The sequence below is a fragment of the Trachemys scripta genome, chromosome 16 (assembly GCF_013100865.1).
Source record: "Trachemys scripta elegans isolate TJP31775 chromosome 16, CAS_Tse_1.0, whole genome shotgun sequence".
Lineage (NCBI taxonomy): Eukaryota > Metazoa > Chordata > Testudines > Emydidae > Trachemys > Trachemys scripta.
The window spans coordinates 10964051-10992007 of NC_048313.1; the positions used below are offsets into that span (position 1 = coordinate 10964051).

The window sequence follows — 27957 nt, forward strand, 5'->3', positions numbered from 1 at the left end:
GGCACTGCACCCCCCCAGCATGCCTGCCTTGATGCCGCGTGCGTCAACACAGCGCCCCCCAGCACGCCCTCCTTGGCCCCATACACAGCTGCCCTCCCAAATATACCTGCCTTCATGCATATGCCCCCCGCAATAATGCAGACTCTTCCCCCCACCACCCACGCAGCCCTTGGTACTGTGCCCTGCCCCCCGATCCCCCATCAATACTCTTTTCAGCCCCCCCAGCAATGAGAAGAGACAGGGCTGGGCCTGGGTTCCAAAGAGACTTTATTACACACAAAATGGAGACAGACGGTGACGGTGCCATAGCAACCAGTACACTCTGAAAATAACCGCTCTCGGGGGCTCGGAGTATTTACACAAGGGGGCGGAGGAGCTGGCACCGTAAGACACAGTGGGGGGAACAGTGCGGGGGGGGGGGTGTAAACAGTGTGTCACATGGACACTGGGAGACAAGGGAGAAATGGCACTCCCTAGGGCATGTGCACACTGGGCGCCCCAGGGCCATCCACCCCCAAAGCTGGGCAGGTCACAGACATAGGGTGCGCCTCGGGGAAGCCCCCCCAAACAGAGAGAGAGTCACAGACTCTGCCGCTCTCATTCCAGGTGGGGCAGAATCAGGCAAATCACATCTTGAATCCAGGGAGCTGCGTGGGTCATCTTTTAAAGGGGGAGGGTCTGCATTCCCGCATTTCCAGCCAGGCTGGGGCACCCCGGCACAGCCCCAGTCCCCCTCCCAATGCCTGGCTCAGGAACTACTCTATTGTACAAAAACCAAGGCATCAGCACAAACCTTCCTGTTGGGGGGGCAGGGGGTTGTCATCTCCCCATTCTGCCCCCCTTCCCGGCACTCCAGGGTCCCCAGCCCCATGTGTTCATCCCGAGCAGAGCGTCCCCATCCCAGCACATGGGTGTCAACGGAGCCTCTCCCCAGACACAAGGGCGCATCTCCTCCCACCTGGCCAGGCAGCCGAGACCCGCCTACTGCCTGGGGCTGGCGGGATCATGCGTCAGAAGTCCAGCGTCCATGGCCCCCCAGCAGCTTGTCGCCCCCTGGGAGTTTCCGCAGCCCCCTGAGTTAATCCATCTCTGCTCCCCAGACACTCTCGTCCTCGCCCACGAGGGGTTCACCCCCCATTGTCTCGGCTCCCCACAGGGCAGGGCGGTCACACATAGACAGCCGTCTTGGAGATGATGGACCCGTCGTGCTGCGACTCCATGTCATCCTCCTCGTAGCCGCTCGGAGCGCCGTGCCCAGGGTGGGCGCTGAGCCGCAACATGGGCCCCACCTCGTCAAGCCGCTCCTCCTCCTCCTCCTCGTGCCGCTGGCCGGGGTAGCTGTAGGGGCCGGGCCGCTCCCCAGGGGCCCCCTCGCCCGGCGTGGCCTTGAGGGGCCGGTCCAGCTCCGAGTCGGGGCGGTAGATTAAGTTGGGGGGCGGGGCAGCACCATTGCCGAAGACGCGGGTGGTGGGGTCATAGACGCCCTTGAGAGGGGGCCGGGCGCGGCGCCGGCGGAGCAGGAAGAATACCAGAGCCCCCAGCAGGGCGAGGGCCAGGATGCCCCCGACGAGGCCCCCAGCCACGGCTCCGGCGCTGCTCTGCAGCTTCATGGGGTGCTCTGGAGTAGAGAAAAGACGGGGGCAGGGGGTCACTCTCCAAGCTTCGGGGAGGGGGTGTTGCTCGCCACGTGCCGCTGGGCAGAAGAGCCGTGGATGGAGCCGTTGGGGGCAGGGGGAGGGTCGTGGCGACCCCTTTGTCATCTGAGGCGGCGCTTCCATGCAGAGCCGGGTCCTCCTGGGGCCAAGACGGGGTCTCCCCTCCCTTCCCCGCTCTGCCCAGCGCCCCACAAACTCACACCCCCCCCAAGCCCACAATGCACTTGGGCCCCTGCACGACCAGTCCCCACAATGCACCTGGGCCCCTGCACGACCCCTCCCCACAATGCACCTGGGCCCCTGCATCCCCATCCCCCACAATGCACCTGGCTATGTGCACACACCAAGCCCCTGTCCCCCTCTCCACAATGCAACCGGCTGTTGGCACAGGCCTCACCCCCTGCCCTCCCATGCATCTGGCTAATGGCACATCCCCCATCCCCTGCCCCACAATGCACCTGGTTAGTGATATATGCCACACACACACTCCTCCACAATGCACCTGGTTTGCCCTGCCCTCCCACAATGCACTTGGGTATTAACTGCCCCCCCCCTTCCCGACCCCATACTAATGCTCACACATGCTGCCTGGCTGCTGCAGGAGCCTTGCACCTGGGTGCAAATCCTCAGGGCAGATAATTATTTGGCACAGGACAGTCACAGGCATCCCCATCACCCCTAAGAACCAGAGAGAGAACCCAGGAGTCCTGAGGCCAGCCCAGCCCCCGCCTCCCACCCCTAAGAACCAGAGAGAGAACCCAGGAGTCCTGAGGCCAGCCTAGCCCGACTCATTAGGAGAAGCTGAAGTTGGGGGAAGATTACCCCAGCTCCTGGGCTGTGGGACCCCTGAGGAGGTGGGGGAGTGGGGAGAAGCCAGCAGGGGTGTGGGAGAGCCCACCACACCCCCAGAAAAGACAATGAGGTGTAACACATTCCCCAAGCAGCTTCCACCAGCTAAGTGGGCCTTTGCACCCCCTCGCAGCCCCTCCCTCGCTCACAGGCTCAGGCAGGGACCAGAGCAATGCCTTGGGGAGAGGGGATGAAGCGAGGGGGGGGGGCATTTGCAGGGACACCTTCTCTCCCCCAGGACGGGCCCCTTTGCCTCCCAGGGCATGACACAGACACCCTTCCCGCACCCCTGGGAGCCCCACCCCCTGGAACTTACCCAATATCCCTGCATGAGACCCTGCCACCTTCCCCTGGGAGCCCCCCACCCCATGGCACACAGACACCCCCAACTCCCACCCCTACCCTGCGCTCCTCCAGCCCTTTGAACAGACCCTGGTCCCAGATGACACACCCTTCACCCTGCTCGGGGAGGGGACACCCCCCATTCTCAGCCACCAGGGAAGGACCCCCGCGCACTCACCTCGCACCAGGACGGTCTGCTCAACCCGTGTCGTCCCCACGCTATTAGTGACCTGGCAGATGAAGGTCGTGTTCACCGCCACGTCCACCGACTGCACCACCAGCCGGTCACCCTGTACCTGCACCGTGGGGGGCAGCGGCCCACTGGGGCTGGGGGAAGGGAGGGGAGAGGAGAGACTGGTTAGAGACCAGGGCAGGGAGGTCTGACTCCCAGCATACCCACCCCACACCCTTCTCAGACCTCGGGTTTGTCCCGGCTTCCAGCCCCCTCCCATGCTCTACCTACTAGACCGCACTTCCCTCCCAGAGCCGGGGATAGAACCCAGGAGTCCTGGCTCCCAGCCCCCCCCTGCTCTAACCCACCAGCCCCCACTCCCCTCCCAGAGCCGGGGATAGAACCCAGGAGTCCTGGCTCCCAGCCTCCCCTCCCCCCGGCTCTAGACATTTGACTCCTTGTGCATTCAAAGCAGGAACAACCCCCAACATACTTGCTGCCGTCACACCATGGGGCGCGGGGGGCTGCCACTGGCACAGCAGTTCTGAGCTCTGTGCCAGGGGCTGGGTGGGGCCCCCCAGATAACCCCTCCGATGCGCAACGTAAGTGTGGCTGCCACACCCCCCCCCCCCCCCCCCGCCGCTCTCCTTTCCCCGGGGGCCCCTAGGGGGGGGGGGGGGGGGGGGGGGAGCTGTTCCTCGCGGGAGGGTTCAGACCCATCAGCCTCCAAAGAGACAGCCCCCTCCCAGCCAGCCGAGTCTGCCACAGGGACAGGCCAGCCCAGGGTACAGACAGTGCCCCTCGCTACCCTGGCTCTGGGAGTTTGGGGCCCCGCTACCCAGCAGAACAGGACCTGAGGCCTCTGACAACCTAGAAAAACAGGTTTGCGAGCTGGTTTGTGTTTTCATTTCCTCCTCCCAGTGGGAGCAGCACAGTGACCCAGGACCTGCCACCCTCCTTAAACGTAATCTCGTTGGACCCTGGAACATCCCTTCTCCCACGATGGGGGCAGAACCCAGGAGTCCTGGCTCCCAGCCCCCCTGCTCTAACCCTCTAGACCCCACTCCCCTCCCAGAGCCAAGGACAGAACCCAGGAGTCCTGGCTCCCAACCTAAGATTCCTCTCCCCCAGGCCTGGGCCCAGCCCAGCCCCGTCACAGACCTGCTGTGGCCGAGGGAGACACACCGCTCCCGGGGTCCCAGCCCAGCCCGTGCAGGTGCCATGGCTGTGGGAAAGGCGCCCCTCCTCCCCAGCCCAGGTGCTGCTGCGGGGAGAGAGGGCTGAGGGGAGTCCTCTCTCCCTGCCGTAGCCCCAGGGCAGCCTGCACCCCAAACCCCTCATCCTCGGCCTCACTCCAGAGCTTGCACCCCCAGCTGGAGACTTCACCGCCCCCCCCGCCCAAGCCCTGAGCCCCCTCCCATACTCCGAACCCTTCGCCCCCCCCCCCACATGAATTTTGTTATGTACCGTACACCAATATGGAGGGGAAGTGTGACACATCACCTCCATATTGGTGTACATAACAAAATTCATTCTGCACATGGGTAGGAAAAATTAGAGGGAACACTGCCTTCCAGCCCCCCATGCTCTAACCTGCTAGGCCCCGCTTGCCTCCCAGAGCCAGGGATAGAACCCAGGAATCCTGGCTCCCAGCCCCCCCTGCTCTAACCCACTAGACCCCAACCTAGGAGTCAGCCAGTGTGTTTGGGGGGGGGGGGGTCTAACAGCAGCCTCTCCTCCCCCATGGGCCTGTGCAGGGACTCACGTGCTCCAGGAGTAATGGGTGGGTTTGGGGTTCCCTTTGGCCGTGCATCTCAGCACGGCCTCACTCCGGCTCACGTACCAGTTGTCATCATAGCCATCGATAGTGACTTGGGGAGGGTCTGTGGAGAGAGCAGAGGAGTTGGTCAGACTCTGCCGGCTGCCTTTGGGGCCCGAGCTATCCCTGCCCCACAGCCATGGAGAGAACCCAGGAGTCCCGGCTCCTAGCCCCTGCCCCCCCTCTAGCCCACTAGACCCCACTCCCCCACCAGGGACAGGGATAGAACCCAGGAGTCCTGGTTCCCAGGCCCCCCGCCCTAGCCCCCACTCTCCTCCCAGAGCGGCGGATGGGATCCATGAGCCCCGGCCCCGTCACTCACACAGCACGGACAGCACGACCGGGATGTTCTCCGGCGCAGCCAGTGTCCTCTGGCTGATGACGCAGGTGATTTGCTGCTGGTCTGCTGCCGCCGTGGGCACCATGTTGAACTGGCTGGTGACGGTGACGGTGCCGTCTCCATTGGTCATCTCGGAGGCATTGAAGTTGCCGGGGAGGGAGGAGAGCCACTTGATCTGGGCAGGGGGTTTGCCGTTGGCTGAGGTGCAGACGGCCACTGGGATCGTGGTGTTACCTGCCACCACCTTCCGCGACTCCGCCGTGTTGGTGGGCCTGGCTGGGGGGACCAGAGGGCAGGGTTAGCTAGTGGTGTTCCCCAGGCTCCTCCAGCCAAGGTCAGGGGCCCCATCGTACCGGGCGCTGCACAGAGATTGGACTTGGCCAAGCTCCGTGGGAGCAGAACCAGGAGTTCTGAGTCCCAACCCCCCGGACCCTCCTAGCCAAGTTCCCGTCCCTGAAAATCCCTTTCCCAGCAGCTGCCCACCGAGAGCGTCTTGGTAGCCATGCTTTATGATGCTTTCCCCATCGTTAATTAAAGCAATTAGCACAGGCAGTTCTGCCCATGTCAGACACAGGTATGAGGAACCCCGAGGCACCGATTTCACCACTTCCCCTGCCCTGGGAGCGGCGCAGGCTGCATCTGATCCCAGGGGTGTCCTCACAGACCATTCTCTGAGAAGATGGGACCCACAGGCCAAACCATCAGCCCCATACGCCCTTCTCCAGATCAGAGCCAGCAGCCCCTAGAGGGGAAGGCCTGTATCTCATTCCTCCACCCCCACCCCAGCCAGTCCCCTGCCCTGGGGTGGGATTGGCACACTCTAGAGGGGAAGGCCCCATGTGCCATTCCCCCCCCCAACCAGTTCCCCACCTTGGAAGTCCCCAGGGACAGTCCCTATGCACCCCTCACCCAGGATGCTGAGCGTGGTGACCCCATCCTCGTTGCCATGAGGGTAGGTGGCGAATTCACAGACGTAGGTGCCCTCGTCACTCATGCGCAAGGGCTGGATGATCAGCGTGGCATCCTGCAGGGAGACGTTCAGAAACCGGATCCTGCCGCTGTTGTCCAAGGGGAAGTTGGGCTTGTGGTCCGGGAGATAGACAGCCACATTCTGCTTCTTGCCCCCCATCTCCTTCATCCAGGTAACCTGGCTGACCTTGATGTCGGGGCTGGTGGCGGGGAAGAGGCATTGCAACATGGCCTCATCGCCCACATAGCCCGTGACCTCATTCCGGACCTTCACCCGCTGCGTCAGCACCACTGTGTGGGGAGAGACAGAGCCAGTTAGCAGGGGTGGGAGGGAATAGCCTACTCCAGCCGCTAGACCCAACGCCGCTCCCAGAGTTGGGATGGAACCCAGGAGTCTGCTCTCCCAGACCCTCCTGATTTGATCCACTGGACCCCACTCCTCTCCCAGCCCCCCTGCTCTAACCCACCAGACCCCATTCCTCTCACAGAGTCAGAATAGAACCCAGGAGCCCTTCTGCTCTGACCATTAACCCCACTCCCCGCTCAGAGCCAGGAAGAGAACCCAGCCCCCCTGCTCTAACCACTAGACCCCAAGTCCTTCCCAGAGCCAGGACAGACCCAGATGTCCCGATTCACAGCCTAGAGAGAGATTCAGCTGGTTAGTGATTGGGGGGGGAGAACAAGAGAGACACACCCCCATGAGTATCCCACTCTGAGCTCCAAGCCCCTGCAGCCCAGAGCTGGCCAGCTCCTCGCTGGGGACGCCCCTCTGGCAGGGAGATGTGGAAGTCTGGGAGCCACAAACCCAGGGAGTTACTGGTGGGTTTGGAGGGATAATTCCAATAAGAGCCATTTAAGTTGCAGGTGTTATTCTGGGGTCTGACTAGATGATCTAATGGTCCCTCCGCCTATGGGCCTGCTTTACTTGCCCACCAGGGATCCTTCTACCCACAGATCCAGGGACCATTCGGTCTTGCAGTCTGACCTGCTGTACATCACAGGCCAGGGACTTCCATGCGTCCCCCTGCACAAACCCGCATCTCAGTGAGAACCCACTGCTTCCCATGGGAGTCCCTCCCAATCCACTCAGAACTGGTGCCTTGTTTCCAACTGCACCATGTCTGGCTGTACCGTCCAGTCACTGGTTTCTGTTCTGCTTCGCCGCTAGGCTCAGAGAGGCTTTCAGTGCCTGGGTCAATCGCCTCCCCAGGGGCGTTGGAGCAGTGTGTATAGGGGGGTGCCAAGAGCCACTGAGCCAAACTGTAAACTCTGCGTATGATGGAAACCACGTCGACCCCCCGACCCTTGCACCTTGTGACCCTTGTGAGACGCTAGCCAGACCAAGCACGCTCCGTCTCACTCCAAGGCATCTTCTCCAGCCCTCAGATCATTTCTGCGGCTCTTCTCTGCCCCCGGGTTTAACTCAATGGGTTTGGGGCACGCAAACAAACGCTCCTGCTCCTGGGTTGTTTGCCCAAGTAACGACGCCTGGGCAAGGGCTGCACAGGGAATTGCACCGATAGAACTGAACGCGGCAGCTTTGTAAACGGTACAACTGCATGCTTAGACCTAAGCCTGCCTCCAGCCAACCCGGAGTGTCCACAGGGCCGTTTACACCAGTTACCTGAATCCACTTAAACCCAGATCTTAAACAGGTGCAGCTCTGCATATAGACAAAGCCAAGGGACAACTGGGGCCAGTTCAGAAAAGGGAAAAGCTAGGCTGCATACCATGGGAAAATATCACGACAGAGAGATGGATCAGGCTGGGGAATTGTCTCCCCAAAGGAAGAGCTGGGAGCCCCAACATTGGGCCGGGGTCCCTACATAAATAGCCCCACTCCCCACCCGGGCAGGGATGCCATGGGGAGCTGGACTCTCTGTGTTTCGCAAGCCCAGCGCACCAGGAGCTGCACCAGATGAAGATCTCTTCTGACGTGCTGCCATGAATGCATAAAGGAGCAAGCGTGCAGTTCAAAGTGCCGTCACCTTCCGCACCCCGATCCAGAGTGAGGGAGAATCGAGCAGAGGGCAGGGGCCGCCGGCAGGAGGACACGGGAAAATTTTAGCCCAGCCAGCTGAGCGCTGCCACAGGTGCTGATCAAATGCAGTGTATTTAACAGGCTCCCCCGCACCCGATTGGTTCATCCCACTAACTTGGGAGAGCAGAGCTGCTCTCCCAAGGAGACCCATGCAGGGTCTGGGAACCTCGCTCGGCCGTCTGTCTGTCCAACGTGCCGTTGTATCCCAACACAGACAGACAAGTTCTATCCACACACCCACCCCTGCATGCACAGATACACACCTGTCCAACCCTCTCACACAAAGGCTTCCTCCTCTCCCTGGACAGTCACTAATCTGAGATTTTCGTGACTCAGGGCCACAAAAAAAACACTGTTTTTGTTTCTTAAACTCTTCTCCCCTGCCCCAATTCGGCTCGTTTTGCCTTCTGCTTTCTGAGCTGTTTTCTTGTCTCCTGACACACCCTTCCCCCCCCAGCCAGGAGAGCCAGAATGGACTTTTTCCAAACACAAGCAGTGAGTCTCAAATAAATCACATGACCCTGGGAGCTGGGTCTTTATGAAGAAACACCAGAATCCACAAGAGTCATGACAACAGCACAAGTCAGCCATAGTGCTGGATCTCCCCCCCAGTGTGCATCTCCACACCCCACATGTGCATCTCTATGCAGACATCCCTGCTCCCCCCGTACCTGCACGGCTGTATCCATACAGAGTGCGCGTTTCCACACACAGGCGTGCGGGGCTGAAGGCACGGTGCGTTTTCAGGCTGCTAAAGCCGGTCCGGCTCGCACTTCGCTGTCTGAGCCACTTCCATTGATTCAGCTTCGCCCTCACATGCCTAAGACGTTGCCCTGATTTCATGAGCCCCCAGTCCCGTTCCCCGCCCCTACTCGGCTGCTGCTCCCGGATGGGGATTCCCCCTTGATGTGACTCACACACACAGCCCCACTCATCCTTTGAGAGATCACATGGCTCCCACCCCAACCTGGCTCACGGGAACTGACCAATATCTTGTACTACAGCCCTGTGCCTGCCCAGGCCTGGGGCCGTCACCGGCAGCAGCTCCCTGCTGGCCCCGGGGGGGAGGAAACAAACTGCTAATAAATGCTTCATATCTCAGAAAACCTGTTACTCACCAGACACAGCTGGTAAATGACTCACCACCATCACATAGTGAGTTGGCAGCAAAGCTACGAATGGAACCCAGGAGTCCTGGCTCCCAGCCCCCTGCTCCAACCACTAGACACCACTCCACTCCCAGAGCCGGGTACAGAACCCAGGAGTCCTGACTCCCAGTCCAGCCCCTTAACGACTGGCCCATTCTCCTCCTCCAGCAGAGCTGTGAGGCTGTGTCCATCCAGGCTGGGAGCACTCAGAGCGTGGTATCTGGGCAGGGATTTGGGGGACATGGATGCAAATCCAACACACACGCAGGCCACATGTCCCCTGCTGCAGAGGTGAGGACAGCAGACGGCTCGGGGCGATGCAGCCCAGTTCTCCCAGCATTTCCAGGCTGCTGGGTAAGGTGCCAGCTCCTCTGCTTCACAGACAGTAACCTATTGTCCCTGCCACAGCTTTCTTCCTGTTTGGCTGGGAGGACATGGGACACTTTGTTTCCGCGCGCACACACAGAGATACACACACCCTCCACCCAGACAATGCAGAAAAGGGAAAGCAACCTGCCTGGGTCAGCAGGGAGTAAAGGACAGAGAGATCGGAGCTGGGGAAGCTCCCACTCCCTGAACAGGGATGGGGAAAGAATTGGTCATACTTTAATCACTGTGGCTGGCCTGACTCAGCACACTACAGCCTGGATAGAACTGCTCCCAGTCATCCCCCAGTCCACTAGACCCCACTCCCCTCCCAGAGCTGGGATAGAACCCAGGAGTCCTGGCTCCCAGACCCCCCCGGCTCTAACCACTAGACCCCACTCTCCTTCCAGCACCCCTCGCTCAGGCTGGCTGTGGTATCCACTCACGGCTCCCTCCCTCTGCTAGCTCTGCCGAACCATAACCTTTTGGGCTGCAATTTCCCCTCTTCAGCCCCTTCAAAGAAAACCGCGCTGTGGACTGGGGCTCAGGACACCTGAGTTCACTTCCCGGCCCTGCTGCTTGCTCTCCGTGTGACCAGGGCCAGTTCCTGCGTCTCCCAGAACCTCACTTCCCAGCTGTAACGTGGGGAGATGATTCTGCCTTGGGCCACTTAGACTGCGAGCATTTTGGGCCAAGGATTGTGCCTAGCTATGTGTCTGCCCAGCACCGAGCCTCACTGGGGGGCCCTTCCGATCTCTGCCAAGGGGGGCAGCACCAGGCACAAGGGGGGCCCCCCCAACCTCAGCCTGGGGGGCCAACACCCAGCACAATAGGGGTCCCCGATCTCTGCTTGGGGGACTGAACAGCATCCGGCACAATGGGGGGGACCCATTTCGATCTCGGCCGGTGGGAGCGTATACAGCGCCCAACACGACTGGCACCCCCCCTCCCCCACCAGAATCATGCCCAGTCCCTCCACTGCATTTCGGCTGGGAGGGTGAGGTCTGTGCAGCACCCGGCACGACAGGGGGAGTGGGGCCCCTTAGCTCTGTGGAACAAACAAACCCTAATTGCACCATCTCTGTGCTCCACTTAGATCAGTTTGAGAAACCAGAGAGGAAAAAGGCTCCAGGCAGATTTTTTGCCTGATGATTTTGCTGCAGAAGAAAAGGCTTTTTTTGTTCCCAGTCAGCTAAGGGATCTTTGCAAGAGAGAAAGAGGCACACAAAGGACAGACGGCCAATGGGACAGACACACAGACAGTTTCACTTTTTAAAAATAGCCATAGTTGCTGAGGGACCAGCCTGGCAAACACCCCCACCCCCAAGCCCCTCTCCGCTCCGCCCCAGCTTTCAGAACCCTCTCTTAGGCTTCGTCCCCCTGTAGGACGATTATCCCAGTGAGCCAGGCACAGACCCCCTGCCCGTAATGGGAAGCGACAGAGCCATCTCGAGCTGCGCGCCACAGTCAGTCTAATTCTAAGAGCGTGAATGAAGCGGCCCCTAATTTAATAAGAAACCAGATCGAGCGTGAGGCGGGAGCATTAAAAATTCAGTTTTACATGAGGGGAAAAACAAAAATCTGAAACCGAACAGGAGGCGGCGGAGGGTAATTGCAGAGCTGCATTTTATCCTCCACTGCTCGGGGAAGCTCCCAGAGACCCCGACTGAGCTGAGATCAACCTGGACTTAGAAGGGGCTTGGTTAACCCCTTTCTCCTGGCTTTATAATTACAACCTCTAACCCAAATCTCCCTCTCTCTTCCCTTCTCCAATCGACATTGCTAAATAGCACTGTTGTGAGCTGTCAAATGGTCCCCCAGAGGTGCATGTCAGAGCCAGGCAAGAGAGCCCTGTATAAACAGCCCTCATGCCCCACCCCAGAAGCAGCCGCAACTCAGCACAGCAGGTACACGGTAAAGGCAAGCAGCTAGTACTGCCAGCCATGCCCACGCCCCCAAACTGTGGTGGCAAGAGGCACCTGTTCCTCATCAGGAACATTTGGGGAGGGTGTAGGGCAGGGGAAGTGAACAGAGAAGGGGGACCAGGACTGTCTCTGATTTTCCCTCTCCCTGCAGGAATGGGGCCTCCAGCTGAGTCAACAGGATCAGACAGCAGCAGCCGGGCTGCAAATGCACAAGCGGAAGCCATCGCGATTCCCCCAGCAGCTGCATGCCCCCCATAAGATTCCCACTGCAGTGGGCGAGCCAGGGAAGGGGCTAGCGGCACCCCTGCCACCCCCCATGCTGCTGCAGAGCTCTGTGGACAATGCTGGCTCCACACCGCAGCACAGGGACGGGGGAGGGCTCACTACAGCTCGGGCAGCAGGAAGGGGCAGGTTACATATAAAAGGCCCCTTCCCACTGGGCAGTTCAGGCACCAGGTGCCCGTCTTGGCTGACCGGGGGGAGGGGGACTGACAAGGCCCTGAAGTGCTGGGTGCTTGAGTGTGAGGCAGGGGCATGGGGTGGGACAGCAGCCAGATGGAAACAGGCATTGGGAAGAGAGGATGACAAGAGACACCCATGCACGTAGATGGGGGAGGCGGCACTCCGGCCATTGTTAGGGGCTGGGAGCCAGGACTCCTGGGTTCTACCTCCACTTCTGGGAGGGGAGTGGCGTTTAGTGGGTTGGACCAGGGGGGCTGGGAGCCAGGACTCCTGGGTTCTCCTCCTGGCTCTGGGAGGAGCAGGGGTCCAATAGCTCTAGCTACAAGAATGGATGGGGGCCCACTGTTAACTAGTTTGCCCTCCTGGCCGGCCTCACACGGCAGGTCAGACGAGATATTCACAACAGTCCCTTCTGGCTTGGACGATCTATGAATAACCCAGGCCAGGGAACGACACACAGCGACTCATCCTCTGCAGCGGAGCGTTAACACGGGGTGACACTAACGTGCACTGAGGCCCTCAGGTCTGCGGGGCAGGGACTGTCTCATCCTGTATCTCTCCCCCCAGATGCAGCCTCTCGGCACACTGCAAAGGGTGAGCAGCCCGCACAGGAAACAGCAGCGAGTGGGGCCCCGGCACAGGAGCCCTTCACATTCCCAGCTCTGCTATGAGGCAGGGAACCAAACACGAGACTTGCAGCGTCCGTGGGCTGGCAGGAGGCAGGTCCCAGTTCCCTGGCCACCAACCATCTCAAGGGGGTGATCTCCGATCCGGGATGGGGGCAGGGAGTCACCCCGAAGGGCTCTGGGGGACCTGAGCGCATTCCCCTTCCTCAACTGCGCTCAGATGACCTTTAGACTGGTCTGTGCAATGCCTGACACAATGGGCGCCGGGCATGCCCCTCGCAGCCACGACTATACAAAGGAGACACTAATCCTTAATGAATACAGACTTAATGCCAGCTATCCACAGGGATCGGTCCTGGGTCCTGTTCTGTTCAATATTCGTCCTCAATCATTTAGAGAATGGCACAGAGAGTGCACTTACAAAGCATGTGGACGATACCAAGCTGGGAGGAGTTGCAAGTGCTTTGGAGGATGGGATGAAAATTCAAAATGATCTGGACGAACCAGAGAAATGGTCTGAAGTAAACAGGATGAAATTCAATAAGGACAAATGCAAAGTCACTCCACTTAGGAAGGAACAACCAGTTGCATACACAATAAATGGGAAATGACAGCCCAGGAAGGAGCACGGCAGAAAGGGATCTGGGGGTTATAGTGGATCACAAGCTAAATACGAGTAAACCATGTAACAGTTGCATAAAACGCAAACATCACTCTGGGGTGTCTTAGCAGGAGTGTTGTAAACAAGACACGAGAAGTAATTCGTCCGCTCTACTCCGTGCTGATTAGGCCTCAACCGGAGTATCGTGTCCAGTTCTGGGCCCCACATTTCAGGAAAGATGTAGACAAATTGGAGAAAGTCCAGAGAAGAGGAACAAAAATGATTAAAGGTCTAGAAAACATGACCTATGAGGGAAGATTGAAAAAATTAGTTTTGTTTAGTCTGGAGAAGAGAAGCCTGAGAGGGGACATGATAACGGTTTTCAAGTACATAAAAGGCTGTTACAAGGAGGAGGGAGAAAAGATATTCTCCATAACCACTCAGGATAGGACAAGAAGCAATGGACTTGCAGCAAGGGAGATTTAGGTTAGACATTAGAAAAAACTTCCTGTCAGGGTGGTTAAGCACTGGAATAAATTGCCTAGGGAGGTTGTGGAATCTCCATCATTGGAGGTTTTTAAGAGCAGGTTGGACAAACACCAGTCAGTGATGGTCTGGGTAATACCTCATCCTGCCTTGAGTGCAGGGGACTGGACTAGAGGACCTCGAAGTCCCTTCTAGTCCTAAGATTCTAGGATTAGCTACAGCATCGCGCTGGCAGCTCGTGCCCAGATGTATCCTGGAAAGGTTTCGAGGGTCAAGCTGCCAGCCTGAGCCACATTCTTTACATCCAACAGGTGGGGAAACCACGCGAGGCAGCAACTGTCATTTTTATAGATTTTGAGGCCAGAGGGGCCATTCCCCATCCCCAGAGGGGACATCGCAGGCCAGTGAGTTTCACCCAGTGACCCTGCACTGAGCCCAATAACCGCATTTGGCGAAAGCCCCTTCCAGAAAGGGCCCCGTTCTGGGTCCAAGGTGGAGCCACGGCCCTTGGGAGTTTGTTCCCCGAGTGACTCCCCCTCAATGTCGGACTGGTGCCTCCTGTCTCAGCTGGGATTTGTCTGGCTGCAGCTGCCAGCCACTGGCTCCGCTGCCTTCCTTTGCTAACTCAGAGGCTTCAGGTCGCAGGATTTCTCCCCGGGACGGTGCTCAGACCCCATAACCAAGTCAGCTCTCAACCGCCATCTGAGACACTCAGGAGATTGGGCTGCGTCCATCTCTCCCCATCAGACCTTTTTCTCCAGCCATAGATCGTTTCTGGGGCTCTTCTCTGTCCCCTCTTCAGCTTTTCTACATGCGCCCCCAGAACAGGACGCAGGATTCCAGGATCCCCCTCACCAAGACAGAGGTAAAATCGCCTCCCTGCTCCTCCTCTCAGCTCCCCTATTTATACACCTGAGGATTGTGACTTGCCCATGGCCACCCAGTGGCCCAAAGCTGGGAAAGAAACCAGGAGTCCTGGCTCCTGACTCTCCCTCCCCTAACCGCTAGACCTAGCGGGATCAGCTGTCCCGATTTTATAGGGACAGTCCCGATATTCTGGGCTTTGTCTTATATAGGCACCTATTACCTGCCACCCCATCCCAATTTTTCACACTTGCTGTCTGGTCACCCTAACTAGACCCCACTCTGCTCCCAGAGCTGGGAGAGAACCCAGCTGGACCCAGCGTCTGAACCATAAAGGCCACCCAGTCCTGCGAGATTGGCTGGAGAAGAGGCTGCAGCCCTGGGGAATCCGGGGAGGAGATGGGGGGGGTGTCCCCAGGCCAATCGATTCGGCTTAATAAAATATAACCCACAAGATGCAGCAAGCGGCCTCTGGGGCAAGGGGGGAGTTGGATTCTTCCTGATTTTTTAAATACATGCAAATGATGGGGGAGGGGAGAAGTAGGTCACCCACCAGGAAGCTGCCTGCATGGGGAAGGCGGAGCAGTGCAGCGGGGCAGAGGGAAGTGCTGTTTGATGTAGTCACAGCAGGCAGACAAAGGGTTTCAATGGAGCGGGGGCTGGCAGCAGGGACATCCATTCACCTAACTGCCTGGTGCCAGACTGCGGACAGGGTGGGGGAGAGAACTAACCTGCTGGAAGGCAGACCAGAGGTTGCGGGCAGGTGATAGGCTGGGAAAAGGCAGAGCTGCCCGCAGGTCAGCAGGGGGACAGAGGAGCCCTTGAGAGAGTAACGGAAGGGGGGGCTCCCTGCAATCTCCCCACGACTGCACCCGCCACCCTGGCAGACCTGTCCCTGCTCCCTGAGTCCCTTCCCTGGGAAGCCAGTCACAGCCCTGCCACGCCAAGGCCAGCAATGAAGGATCAATGAGACGCAACTCTGCACTTCAGAGAGGCAGGTGCCCAATGACAAGGGGGGAGGGTATCCCCATTTTACAGACAGGAAACTGAGGGACAAGCAGGAAGGACACTTGGCTAACCTTACAGTGCCAGAGCTGGGGAGAGAACCCAGGAGTCCTGGCTCTCAGCCCACTGCTCTAACTCACCAACCCCCACTGCCCTCCCAGAGCCAGGGAGAGAAACCAGGTGTCCTGGCTCCCAGCCCCCCCTGCTCTAACCACTAGACCCCACTACCCTCCTGGAGCTGGGGAGAGAACCCAGGAGTCCTGGCTCAGGACTGTAGCTGCAGAGGACAGAGCAGTCTCTCCAGCATTATGCAGCCATGTCCCTTGCCTTGCCACTGCAACGAGCCCCCATCTCTGTCCAAGAGTCACTTCCTGAAGGCAGCATCGCAGCTGAGGCGCGGGGTGGGGGTTGCACGTCCGCCAGGATTACGCTCCTTGTCCCGCAGGGCCCAGGGGGACCACGCAGTTCAGGGAGATCTCAACAAGCAGAGACAGCACTTCACAGTTCATCTCTTCAGTTCATTATCGAGGAGCCCGCTCCTTCTCCCTCCCCCACACCACGGGCCTGTACGCCTGCCACTGCCAGACACAGCAAACAGAGCTAGAACACAACCCCCGCTCTAAACACCAACCCATTGAGAGAAGCCAGGAGTCCGGGCTCCCAGCCCTCCTGCTCTAACCCACCAGACCCTAATTCCCTCCCAGAGCTGGGGTTAGAACCCAGGAGTCCTGGCTCCCAGCCCCCCTGCTCTAACCCACCAGACCCTACTCCCCTCCCAGAGCTGGGGTTAGAACCCAGGAGTCCGGGCTCCCAGCCCCCCCCTGCTCTAACCCACCAGACCCTACTCCCCTCCCAGAGCTGGGAGAGAACCCAGGAGTCGGGGCTCCCAGCCCCCTGCTCTAACCCACCAGACCCTACTCCCCTCCCAGAGCTGGGATAGAACCCAGGAGTCCTGGCTCCCAGCCCCCCTGCTCTAACCCACCAGACCCTACTCCCCTCCCAGAGCTGGGATAGAACCCAGGAGTCCGGGCTCCCAGCCCCCCCTGCTCTAACCCACCAGACCCTACTCCCCTTCCAGAGCTGGGAGAGAACCCAGAGTTGGGGCTCCCAGCCCCCCTGCTCTAACCCACCAGACCCTACTCCCCTTCCAGAGCTGGGAGAGAACCCAGGAGTCCGGGCTTCCAGCCCCCATTCCCCACTAATGCAGGCGATGGGCATGCTGTCCCCTGGCCAGGGTATCTCAGGAATGTTGGTGCATTGGAGACAAAGGCAGGGTGGAGCTGGGATTAGGGCTGGAACAAGGAGGCGGGGGAGTGGCTGCTGAAAGGCAGAGGGTGGGAGGGGGGTGCAGGGGCAGGGGTGTGCACTGCACAGCTGGGCGCAGGGGGAACTATGGAGTGGGCTGTACCCAGGGATGGACAGTACTGGGATGCAGCTGCTCCCTGTAGCCTCTCCCACTCCCTTGGGCCAGTGCAAACAAAGTCAATGGGCTTTGCATTGGCTGCTAGTCCCAATGCAGCAGGGCCCCAGCGCAAAGGGGCCAGTGCAGGCAACATCTCTGCCATGGCCCTGCAACCTCCCCAGCCTCCAGCACCATCCCTGGCACCAGTGGTCTCTTTGGTGTCTGGCTTCTAACTATTGGTACAGTCTGGGCCGTGAAATACCAGCTCTGTCACCAGCCAGCCGCTGCCTCTTCCTGGGCCTCCGATCCCACAGGTAGCGAGGGGACGGCGATCCCCTCTGGCTATTCAGACTGTGCTCTTTGGGTAGAGACCACCCCCGGGACCCCTGCAGCACCCGGCACGATGGGGGTGGACAGGTGCTGTCACAATACAAATGACGCCAGGTTCACCGGCTCTGCCCGTAGGCAAGGTGCCAAGCCTGGGTTCTAGTCTCAGCTCCTCGTACAAGTCACTGACTCTCCCTGTGCCTCTGTTTCCCCATCTGTGGATTGGGACAGTTCCCAACCTCACAGAGGTGCAGGGAGGCCAGCCAAGTCCACGGCTCTTTGCAAGTGCCTGGATGCTCCAGGCTCAAATCCCGCCCAATGGACAGGACCTCCGGGATTCCCTCCAGCCCAACATGCTGCCGTGCAGCAGCTACGACACAGACCCTTCTGCAGCCGGCTGAGACCACGGCCTGAACATCGGCCCCGTCACCCCAGGCTTAAGGGGGCAGAAGTGCAGCGCTGGGGGAAAGCTGGACCTTCGCCTGATGGGGATTCTGACCCAGTCTGCACTGGGGGCGGGGGTGTCGACACGCCATTCCTGAAGCACCAGAGCCAGCTGCAAGTTTTCTCCCATTGAAACGTGGTTTTTGCAAACCCAGCTTTGTCGAAAACAAGGAGCTGCCCAGTGCAGTGTCTGGGTTTGACCAATTCCTCTCCACTTTTGACGAAAATAGATTGAAAAAAACTGATTTTCAGAAAGCCCCTTTCTCTTTAACCCTGCCCCAGAGCCCAGTCTCCATCCCTCCCAAACAGATTTAATTTTTCTATCAAAACCCCAAACATTCTTCAGGGGAAACTTTCACAAGACATTTGGAGGGGGATTATTTTTTAAATTTCCCAAGGAAAACAGCTACTTTGGGGACAGGCTGTAGTGTTTGCACCAGTGCATACAGAAACCCCCCCCAAACAGAGGGGGTGGAGGGGTGTGATTCATGGAGCAGGACGAATGCTGTCACAGGAGCCCCGAGGGGCAGTCCAGGGGCTTTTCATGAGCTCCAATTCCCTGAGCATCCAGGAGTTTCCCACGGCCACATGGCCTGCAGAACAGGAAGGGGTTAATGCTCCCAGGCTGGGCCCTGAGCCTGCCTTTCTCATGCTAATGCCGGGCCTGCATGTCTGGCTCAGGCAAGTGCTGGGCTCAGGGGGAGGGGAGGGGAGGGGGGCTGCTGGGTTTTCAATGACCAAGGCACCAGAGGTTTCCAGGGACCAGACTGGGGCTGGGCAGAGCCCTGGGTTAAAAAGGACAAGCTGGCACGCAGGGCTCAGCGTGGCTCGGGTTTGGCCCAACTGCCCCTGTCATGGTGCCAAACCCGTGCTGCAACCAAGCCCAGCAGATCAAAAGCCCAGACCAGCAGTGGGGCCCAGCCCTGTGGGCAGGGCCGGCTCTGGCTTTTTTGCCGCCCTAGGCCAAAAAGCCCCCCCACGTCCGCGAGGCAGGGGAGGGCGCCGAGTCTGCCGCGGCTCCACTCTCCCAGGCGGCCGGAGCGCCGCGGGGAGGGCGGCGAGCCCAGTCGTGGCCCCACTCTCAGCCGGAGCGCCCCACCGCGCCGCCCCCCTCCAGGCGCCGCCCCAAGCACATGCTTGGTGGGCTGGTGCCTGGAGCCGGCCCTGCCTGTGGGCCCCTGGAGCAGCTGCTGCCTGGTGGGTGTAGTGGGTGGGTGGGGACTTGCTCTCCGTCCCCCTCCCCAACCTGGCTGTCCTCCTTTTCCAGCTCTCCTCTCCCCTCCACACAAGGACCGTGTTTCCCTCCCCAGCGGGACGGGGGCCTTCATGGGACACCAAACTCCAAAAGAGAGCGCAGCAAGAGAAGTTTGGGAACCTGTGGGCTAGAGCACACGGGGACCCCCTGGAGCAGGAGACCGGCACTTCCTAGACACAAGGCACCCCTCCGGCACACCCGGTGCCCAATACAAACAGTACACACCCTACATTCCTACACACCCTCCTCCACACACAACCTGTATCCCTACAGCATAGCTGTACACACAGTGACTGGGAGTCGCTGGTAGGACCTGTGCCCACAGACACCACACGCACCCTGCCTTCCTCTCAGCAGGATATTTTACATCTAGAGCACCTGGGTGTATTGCAAAAGCCTCCCACCCTCCTGCAGAACTGCCCTGTGCGGAGGGTATGCCCAGTGTCCCTAGACAGCACCCGTACCGGCCCTCAACCCAGCAACCTGCCACCAGACCCGGGAGACAGGCAGCCAGCTGGCAGAGGGTCAGTCCAGGGTACCGGCCAAGGGGCCCTCGCTCTGCTAGACCTGCCTCAGGCCAATAGTCACACGGGACTGAAGCTGAGCCCTTGCAGGTGCTGCAGAAAGGAGCCACGTGCATGTAGGGTCCATTTTAACCTCCCCTGTACACAGAGGGGCAGGCAGCGCGATGGGGACATGACACAATTCAGCCCCCGAGGCCGTTACATTGGGCTTCCCCTCCCTCCCTTTCAGCGATTGAAGTCATTTCCAGCAGCAGTGAGGGACATACCGATGCCAGGACCCGCAGCACTGCATGTCTCCCGCAAGAATAGCTGGGGTGCTCGGGGTGGCCAAGCGGGGTCAGACCAATGCATAGGTGCTGGAACTGGGGGTGCTGGAAAACAGGAATTTTCATTCCACAAAGCCAGGATGGGCAGGGATGGTGTCTCTAGCCTCAGTTTGCCAGAAGCTGGGAATGGGCAACAGGGGATGGATCACTTGATGATTCCCTGTTCTGTTCATTCCCTCTGGGGCACCCGGCACTGGCCACTGTCAGAAGACAGGACACTGGGCTAGATGGACTTTTGGTCTGACCCAGTACAGCGGTTCTCATGTTCTAAAGCATTTTCCAACCAAGCTAAGATTCCAGTTTCCTGGCGTGTATGGTGTTTTCCCTCCAGGTCAACCCAGAAAAATCCAAAACAAAATGCAAATTTTCAATCCATTTTGTCAAAAACCCACAAAGAAAATGAAATTTTCCCAGGAGTTCCCGTTTCCCTTGAAAAGCCGGGGGGCTGTTTAGACTAAGAAAAAAAGACTTCAGAGGCAAGATTTGTTTCTAGCTAAAATGGCAGAGCAGCCCTATCGGAAACAAGGACAGGGCTGCGCTAGGCCATTATATGGCCTCCTTTGCTGTCCTAGCCAAGCTTCTCATATGTTTATCCCCCATGCCCCGTGAGCTGGGGAAAAGAGCATGTCCCCATATTACAGGTGGGGAACCGAGACACGGGCGTGGGGTGCGTCTACACAGCAATTGGGTGTGACGGCAGCACACACAGGCAGAGCGAGCGGCAGCGTGGGCTGGACCAGGACAGTGACCCCTTCGCATCCCTGAGTGGCACAGCTGTGCTGGCTGAAGTCTGGTGTGCACACACAAGCACACGCCTGGTCTCCACTAGAAGCCAGTGGTACAATAGAGCCCAAGGCCAGAAGGGCCCTTGGGATCAACTGGTCTGACCTCCTGGACGACACAGGCCAAAGACCTGCCCCACAATAATGCTGATTGAAGTGCAGCCATTTTTTAATCCCATCTAGATTTAAAAATCACCACCTTGATTTAAAACCCCACCACACTCCTTGGTGAATTGCTCCAGGCAATGGTTAGTCCCCTTCCCCCGGGTGAACAGGTTCACCTTATTTCCAGTCTGAATAGTTACACCGGGGTAAGGCCTAGCAGGGACACAGACCAGGATAAAGGTGCCACCCACAGAGCTCCTGCTTCGCAGAACAGGAAGTGCTGATATCACGTATAACAGAACTCCCAGGTCCTGTTTATGCAACTGCAGGCTCTGGAGGGGTGGGGCACCGGTTCTGGCATCCTAGACAGCTGGACTGCAGGGTCCCATTGCCCAGCAGAACAGGGACCAGGCTCTACCCAGAGTGTGGGACCCACTCAGAACGGATGGGAGCCCACCCAGAGCAGGACTGGGCCAAGGAATCGCCAATCCTGGTTGCCATGTTAGCTAGACCAGTTTAGCGACAGAGGCAAAACCTTCTAGTATGGACAAGGCCTATGTCACAGGGGGCAGAACAACAGACCCCAGGTGTCCCACTACAAGCTGGAGCATGGGGGAGGGGTCGGTGTCAGGTTCAGGGGCCTTCTGCCAGCCTAGTGTTTACACGGAGATGAAAGCAGAGTGAGTTTAGCAGAGTCACTCCCTGTTGGCCAGTTTCGGTTCCAGGTAGTTCACTTTTCCCTAGATCCACAGTTTCTGCGATACCTTTTTTCTCTTGCGCCAACGCCCCGGGCTGGCCTGGGATCCGGTGACTTCACACAGCTGTTCCCACAGGACCCACCCCCCAGAGCCAAGGCGGAGCCGGCCCCTGCGCCATCAGCCGCTGTCCTGCCCCTATGGCCTGGTTCGGGGCTGTGAGTAAAGCACTTCACAGGGAAGGGGGGCGGGACGCGATATCCCAGCAACCACACAACAGCCAGGGTCTGGAACAGACACAAGCACCCTCATCCCATCCCCCAGCAGCTACGCAGCCCGGGGCAGGTCCCCACCCCCATGCTCCAGTGTGGGGAGCTGCCGGGGTAAATGAGGTTTCCCCCTTTCGGGCTGAAATTCCCCACATTCCTAAGGGCGGAAGGGGAATAATAGGCTCTGCCCCCCCCCCCCCTTCAGTTGAGCAGAGTCCGAAGGCTACGCCCCCCCCCACCCGGGCACCCAGCCAGAGAAACAGGTTCTCTGAACCTCGTCATCTTGGGAACAGAGAAAGTTTATCGGGGGGGGGGGGAGCGGCAGAGGCCAAGGACCGGGTTTGGGGGCAGGGCCGAGGGGGGCGCGGGACAGGAGTGTGGCGGCAGAACTGGGGGGGGGACATAGCAAAGCCTGGAGTTGGAGATGCAGGGACGGGACTGGGGCGCCTCGGGGGCGGTCGGCGCAGAAGGGATCGGGAGATCTGGGGATGAGGAGGGATGGGAGACACAGCAGGGTCTGGGGAGGGGGGGACGCAGGATAGCGCGGGAGATCTGGGGGTGCAGGAGCGATGGGGGCCGAGGGATGGGAGACGCAGGAGGGACCGGGGGTCTGGGGAGGGGGGACGCAGGAGGGACCGGAAGATCTGGGGGTGCAGGAGCCATGGGGGCCGAGGGATGGGAGACGCAGGAGGGACCGGGGGTCTGGGGAGGGGGGATGCAGGAGGGACCGGGAGATCTGGGGGTGCAGGAGCGATGGGGGACGCCCCCCCCCGCAGCCAGCCCTTACCACTCAGCAGGCTCCAGAAGACGAGGCTGCGGGGCGCGCCCATGGGACGCAGGGGGGCCCCGCTGGGCTCGAGCTCGGCTCGCCCCTCCCGACCCCGGCTCGGTGTCCGGCCGCGTCCCCCTGTCCGCCCGGCGCCGCTGTGTCCGTCCTGCCCCGCTCCGCTCTGCGCCCTTCTGCCGGGGCCCAGCCCAGTCATGCGCCCGCCCGGCCCCAGCGATAGCCCCGCCCCCGCGGCCGGCTCACCCCCTCCGTCCCCCCCCCCGCCCCCCCCCCCCCCCCCCCCCCCCCCCCCCCCCCGGCCGGCACTCAGCGGCTCAGCCCCTCCTCCCCCGGGCATGGACCCTCCCCCTGTCTCCCCCCAGCCCTCACGTGGGGATCCCCAGGCCGGGGACACCCCGGTGGTCCGGCGCCTCCCTGCCCCTAAACCCCCCTCCACGGTCAGACCTGGACCCAAGCCCCCCGCGGCGGAATCGCGGCTCAGGGGCCGGTGCCAGACCCGCCTGCCGGCCCGGGGCACGGCCGGAGGCCCGCACCCCAGACCCCCGGCAGGGGCAGAGAACGGCCCCCCCAGGGTCTCAAGTGCAGCCGGGTCCTGCCCGCAACCCCCCCGGCTGGCGTCAGGCAGGCCCAGGAGCCCCCTGCCGGCCGGCCGGGATAATTATCAGCAGGGACTAGCGTTTATAGATGGGGGGCTGGGTCCGCCAGGGCTCAGCCCCCCGCACCTGGGCTGTATCAGGCTAAGGGAGAGAACCCAGGAGTCCTGGCTCCCAGACATACCCCTCTCAACCCTCCAGACCCCACTCCCCTCCCAGAGCCAGGGAGAGAACCCAGGAGTCCTGGCTCCCAGACATGCCCCTCTCAACCCTCCAGACCCCACTCCCCTCCCAGAGCCAGGGAGAGAACCCAGGAGTCCTGGGGCCCAGGGACTGGTGCCCACCCTAGCAGAGCCTGGGGGAGCCTGGTCTCCCCTTGCACAACCCACTGAATGCGGATTGGTTACCTTCCTTGGGAGATCTACACCCCAATACCCCAGACCCCCATCTACCCCCTTGATCAGGTGCCTGCTGAGCCAGCAGCCGTCTCAGGGTGACTTCCCAATCCCCCATTCCTGCTAGGAAGTTAGGGAACAGGGGGGTGATAGAGGAAAGCCCCATGTCCCTGCCCTGGGGCCAGATCAGTCAGTGCTGCCTGGGGGACAGGCCCCACCTGGGCTGGCCCCAAGGCAGGGCCAGGGCTTTGTACCTCCTCAGCAGAAAGGCTGCCCTGATGCTGCTGGCCCCAGCCTGGCAACCTGGATTCCTGAGTTCAATTCCCAGGTCTGCTGGTGACTCCCTGGGTGCCCTCGGGCCAGTCCCCTGCTCTCCCTGCCTCTGTTCCCAGCTGGAGACGGAACCTGCCTTTGGCTTTTAGATTGTGAGCTCCCCAAGGCAGGGGCCATCTCACGGTGTGGGGACCTGCTCTCGGCTGGTCTGTGCAGCACCGAGCACCATGGGGACCCCCATCCTAGGGGCTCTGTGCTGCCCCCAGCACAAAGGGGGGGGCAATGATCAGCACAACACAAGCCTCCATCTCAGTCGGGGGGCAGCGCACGCCCCCTTGTGGCACAAGGTGACCCTGCAGGGCCCCTGCAGTCACTTCCCTCCCGATTGTCCCACTAACTCCCTCACAGTCAGAAGCACTTGGGACAACGTCCCCCCTTCCTGGGGGCTGATTTGTTCTGTCAGTTCAGCCCAGCACGGCCTGGCTCAGGGTCGGCCCCAACCCCCTTGGGCTGCTACTTCACCCTGGCTCCCGGCTCCCTCTGCGCCAGGGAGCTCAGCCAGCCCCCGACCTCGCTGGAGAGATTTTCCTACCGGCCTGGACTTGCACCCCCACCCTGTGGTTCCGGGTCCCTGGGGCTGGGCATGATGCAGCCAGGTCCCTCCCCAGCTCTCTGCCAGCGCTCAGCCCCCAGGAGGGGCCCAGAGCAGGGTTTTCGCATGTTCCACGGTGGCTCCTACCTGCTCCCTTGAACACCTGCTGCTTAAAGGGGTGGCTGGCCCCAGGGGTCCCGCCTCCTTAAAGGGGGCAGACCACCCTGTTAGTGAGTGTCTGTGCAGCCCCTAGCACAACAGGGTTCCCCCAATCTCAGTGGGGGTCTGTGCAGAGCCCAGCATGATGGCCCCCCATCTCATCTCATCTGTGGTCTGAGCAGCGCCCTGCCTACCCCCACCAAGATCAAGGCCCCCATCATACTGGGCACTGCACAGAGATGGTGAGATGGTCCCTGCCCCACAGAGCTCAAAGGCAAGAACGTTTTCCCCCATGTTACTGCTGGGACCTGAGGCCGGGAGAGAGGCAGGGACTGGCCCATACCAGGAGTCATTGGCAGAGCTGGGAATTTAACCCAGGAGTCCTGAGCCCCTGCCCCATGTCCTAACCCCGGTTAAAGGAGCAGAGTTAGGTTGGGGTCACTGCAAGGCCCCTTGGGAGCCCACAGCCGGGGATGGGCAGGGTCAGAGACAACAGGCCAGGTTCCCACCTCAGCTACATTCCTGCCTTACTGGGCAGGGCACATTTATACAAATCGGATGATCACACTCAGTAGATTATGAGCTTTGTAATGATACCTTACAAGAGACCTTTTGCATGAAGCATATTCCAGTTACATTATATTCACTCATTAGCATATTTTTATAAAACCATATAGACTGCAACGTCACACCCTCCTCCTGAACTTACTGCCAGAGACTTGGACACTGACCATGGCGGAGGCAGTATACCTAAAATTCGTTTTTGGGCTCCCCATGGGGCAGACACTCCTGTGTCCCCCCCAAAAAGGGAAAGAGACCCTGATCCAGCTGACCCTCCCGCCTTTCACTCAGGTTGGGTTTGCTCCCAGCTAGAGTCCTTGGGGTTTGTTCCCACTGCAGCAGTCACCAGGACCCCAACTTCCAGCTCCAGGGTACATGTCCCTGTGAACCTCTTCCACTCCATTACAGCCAGTTCATGCTTCTGGGTCTTAATTGCTTTGTCTCTTAAAGTCCAGGGTTTGCTGATGGGCCCGTCACTCGATGAGCTGGGATACCACAGAGAGTGTGTCTGCCTCTGGAGTCCTGGGTGGGGAGGAGGAGGGAACACACAAGCTCCTTTCCTGGGCCAGAGCCCAGCCGGTGTAAATCGGCCCTAAACTCATCGGAGTCAGTGGGCCCAGAGCCCAGCTCGTGTGGGCCCAGAGCCCAGCTGGGGGTCAATCAGCAAACGACCATCCAGCCCCAGGGGCTGTCACCAGTTTACACCAGCTGAGGATCTGGGTCCTTCTGACATTGAAATTTAACTGTTTATATATAGGGTGGGGGTTGAAGAAGAGTGGAACTTTCAATCCTCACCCTCCCTTAGTCCGAACTCACGTTCCAGTGTGGACGAGCCCCGGAGACAAGCAGTTAGGGAACAGGGGGGTGATAGAGGAAAGCCCCATGTCCCTGCCCCGGGGCCAGATCAGTCAGTGCTGCCTGGGGTAAAGGCCCCACCTGGGCTGGCCCCAAGGCAGGGCCAGGGCTTTGTACTTCCTCAGCAGAAAGGCTGCCCTGATGCTTCCCCACCAGCACGTCCCAGGATGCCAGTGTGGGGCTGGGGTCTCTTTAGCTTTACAGGCCAATGCAGAGAGAGGCAAAGGCAAGCTGGGGGTCCCTTCTCCACAGGGAGTGGGGTTCCCGGGGGGGCAGCTGCTCCATGGGGAAGTTCTGCCCGTCTCACTGAGATGTGGCCCCTTATTCCCAGTCAGACTCTCTGGCTCCAGCTCCCAGCTCTGCCTTGGCCTGTGACATTCAGGAGCTTCTGTTTGCAAAACCCCTCACACATTGGCCCTTGTAGACAGACCCATGAGCTGCTGCCCAGCTCACTAGACCAAGCGTGCCCAGTGCAGGGAGAGAGACGAAGCGGATGTGCTGGAGGCATTGGGGCTTTGGGACCAGTTAGAGAAGGGCTCCTGCTGCAGACAAGTGTCTTCTCCTTTGTCATCAGGGTAATTATCCCTGGCACCCGCTGCTCCAGTCGGCTTCCATGTTGGGCTCAGCGCTCACAGCACCCACCATTGTCTCAGTGCCAATGCATCATAGAGACGCTGCCATCAGGTTAACAGCGGCAGCTCGACCAGGATGCACACGGCATTAGTGGCAGAACCAGGGATAAAACCCAGGAGTCCTGGCTCCCAGCCCTCCCAGCTCTAACCCACTAGACCCACGCCCCTCACAGTACTAGAGTGACTAGATGTCCTGATTTTATATGGAAAGTCTGTGTTTTGGGGTCTTTTTCTTATATAGGCTCCTTTTACCCCCCCACCTCCGTTCCGATTTTTCACATTTGTTGTCTGGTTGTAGATAAATCTCTGCATTAAGCATCTTCGCCTAACTGTATAATTTTCATCATTTTCATATGACTTTGTATTATGCCTCTTCATATAACCTTGTATTAAGTCTTTCCTTCTATAACCTCTATTTTCATACAACTTTGTATCAAGTCCTTCGATATAGGAACTTTGTATCAAATTCTTATATAGAAACTTTGTATCGAGCCTTGGTATAATTAAATGTCTTTTTGCTAGGAATAGAATAAGCTCTTCCCCCCCCCCCTTTTAATCAATTGCCCTGTTGAATGAATGAGGTGTGAATGAGAAAGGTGTGCAGGGCAGCTTCTCCAGACAGCTGCAACAGTTGGAGAGGGGATGGAAGCCAGACCCAAGAACAATAAAACTTGTCAAGTGGGCTCACTAAAGAAGATCAGACATATTGACGGCCTTGGGGGTTAGAAGTGAGCATCTTCTTCTGCAAACCCCCTCTTTGAAAATAAATGTGCCAGCATTAAGACAACACACAGAAGGAAGCTCCACAAATGACACTGGTCTACAATTGTTGAGAAGTCGTCTGCTTCAGAGATAAAATGTGCTATTGATTATGTATTTTGATATGCTGAATTCAAATATGACAATTAAAACAACTGATTGGTTACTGTTTCTAAGATATTTAAGTTTTTACATGTTATGTCTATGTATATTGTATAGATAGTAGAGTTTTAATCATAAATTGTAAACCTAGGTCTTTTCGTGTGTTTATGGTTGCTTTACACGATAATATTTCACCTGTCCTGTTTATGTAACACTTTAAAAATCAGCAAAAGGGTTATATAAATAAAATTTATTATGAAACAAAAGGCAAAAAACTATTATGTACATAGTTTAGTCCTATTCAGTGTCTACTCGGCGCTTCTTGGCTTGTCTCTTGTATTCATTAAATGGAGCATCTCTTGTCACTGTCCAGCAATAGTCTGCAAGCATTGATGGGCTCCATTTGCCCTGATAGCGTTTCTCCATTGTTGCAATGTCCTGGTGAAATCG

At 59.0% G+C, this 27957-nt stretch overlaps 1 protein-coding gene across 2 annotated transcripts; it reads right to left on the reverse strand.

Moving 5' to 3' along the window:
* Nucleotides 1–249: 249 nt before the first annotated feature.
* On the reverse strand, nucleotides 250–22798 carry NECTIN2 (nectin cell adhesion molecule 2). 2 transcript variants are annotated; one of them, XM_034792322.1, is made up of 6 exons: nucleotides 22587–22798; nucleotides 6087–6437; nucleotides 5160–5453; nucleotides 4784–4901; nucleotides 3025–3173; nucleotides 250–1618 (listed from the first exon to the last, which is right to left on the reverse strand). In XM_034792322.1, the coding sequence occupies exons 1-6, from the start codon at nucleotides 22780–22782 to the stop codon at nucleotides 1167–1169; spliced, it is 1560 nt and encodes a 519-aa protein (XP_034648213.1). In that variant the 5' UTR covers nucleotides 22783–22798; the 3' UTR covers nucleotides 250–1166. The 2 variants fall into 2 exon arrangements, with proteins under 2 accessions (XP_034648213.1, XP_034648214.1); XM_034792323.1 differs by lacking the exon at nucleotides 22587–22798 and adding an exon at nucleotides 8859–9408.
* Nucleotides 22799–27957: the final 5159 nt, after the last annotated feature.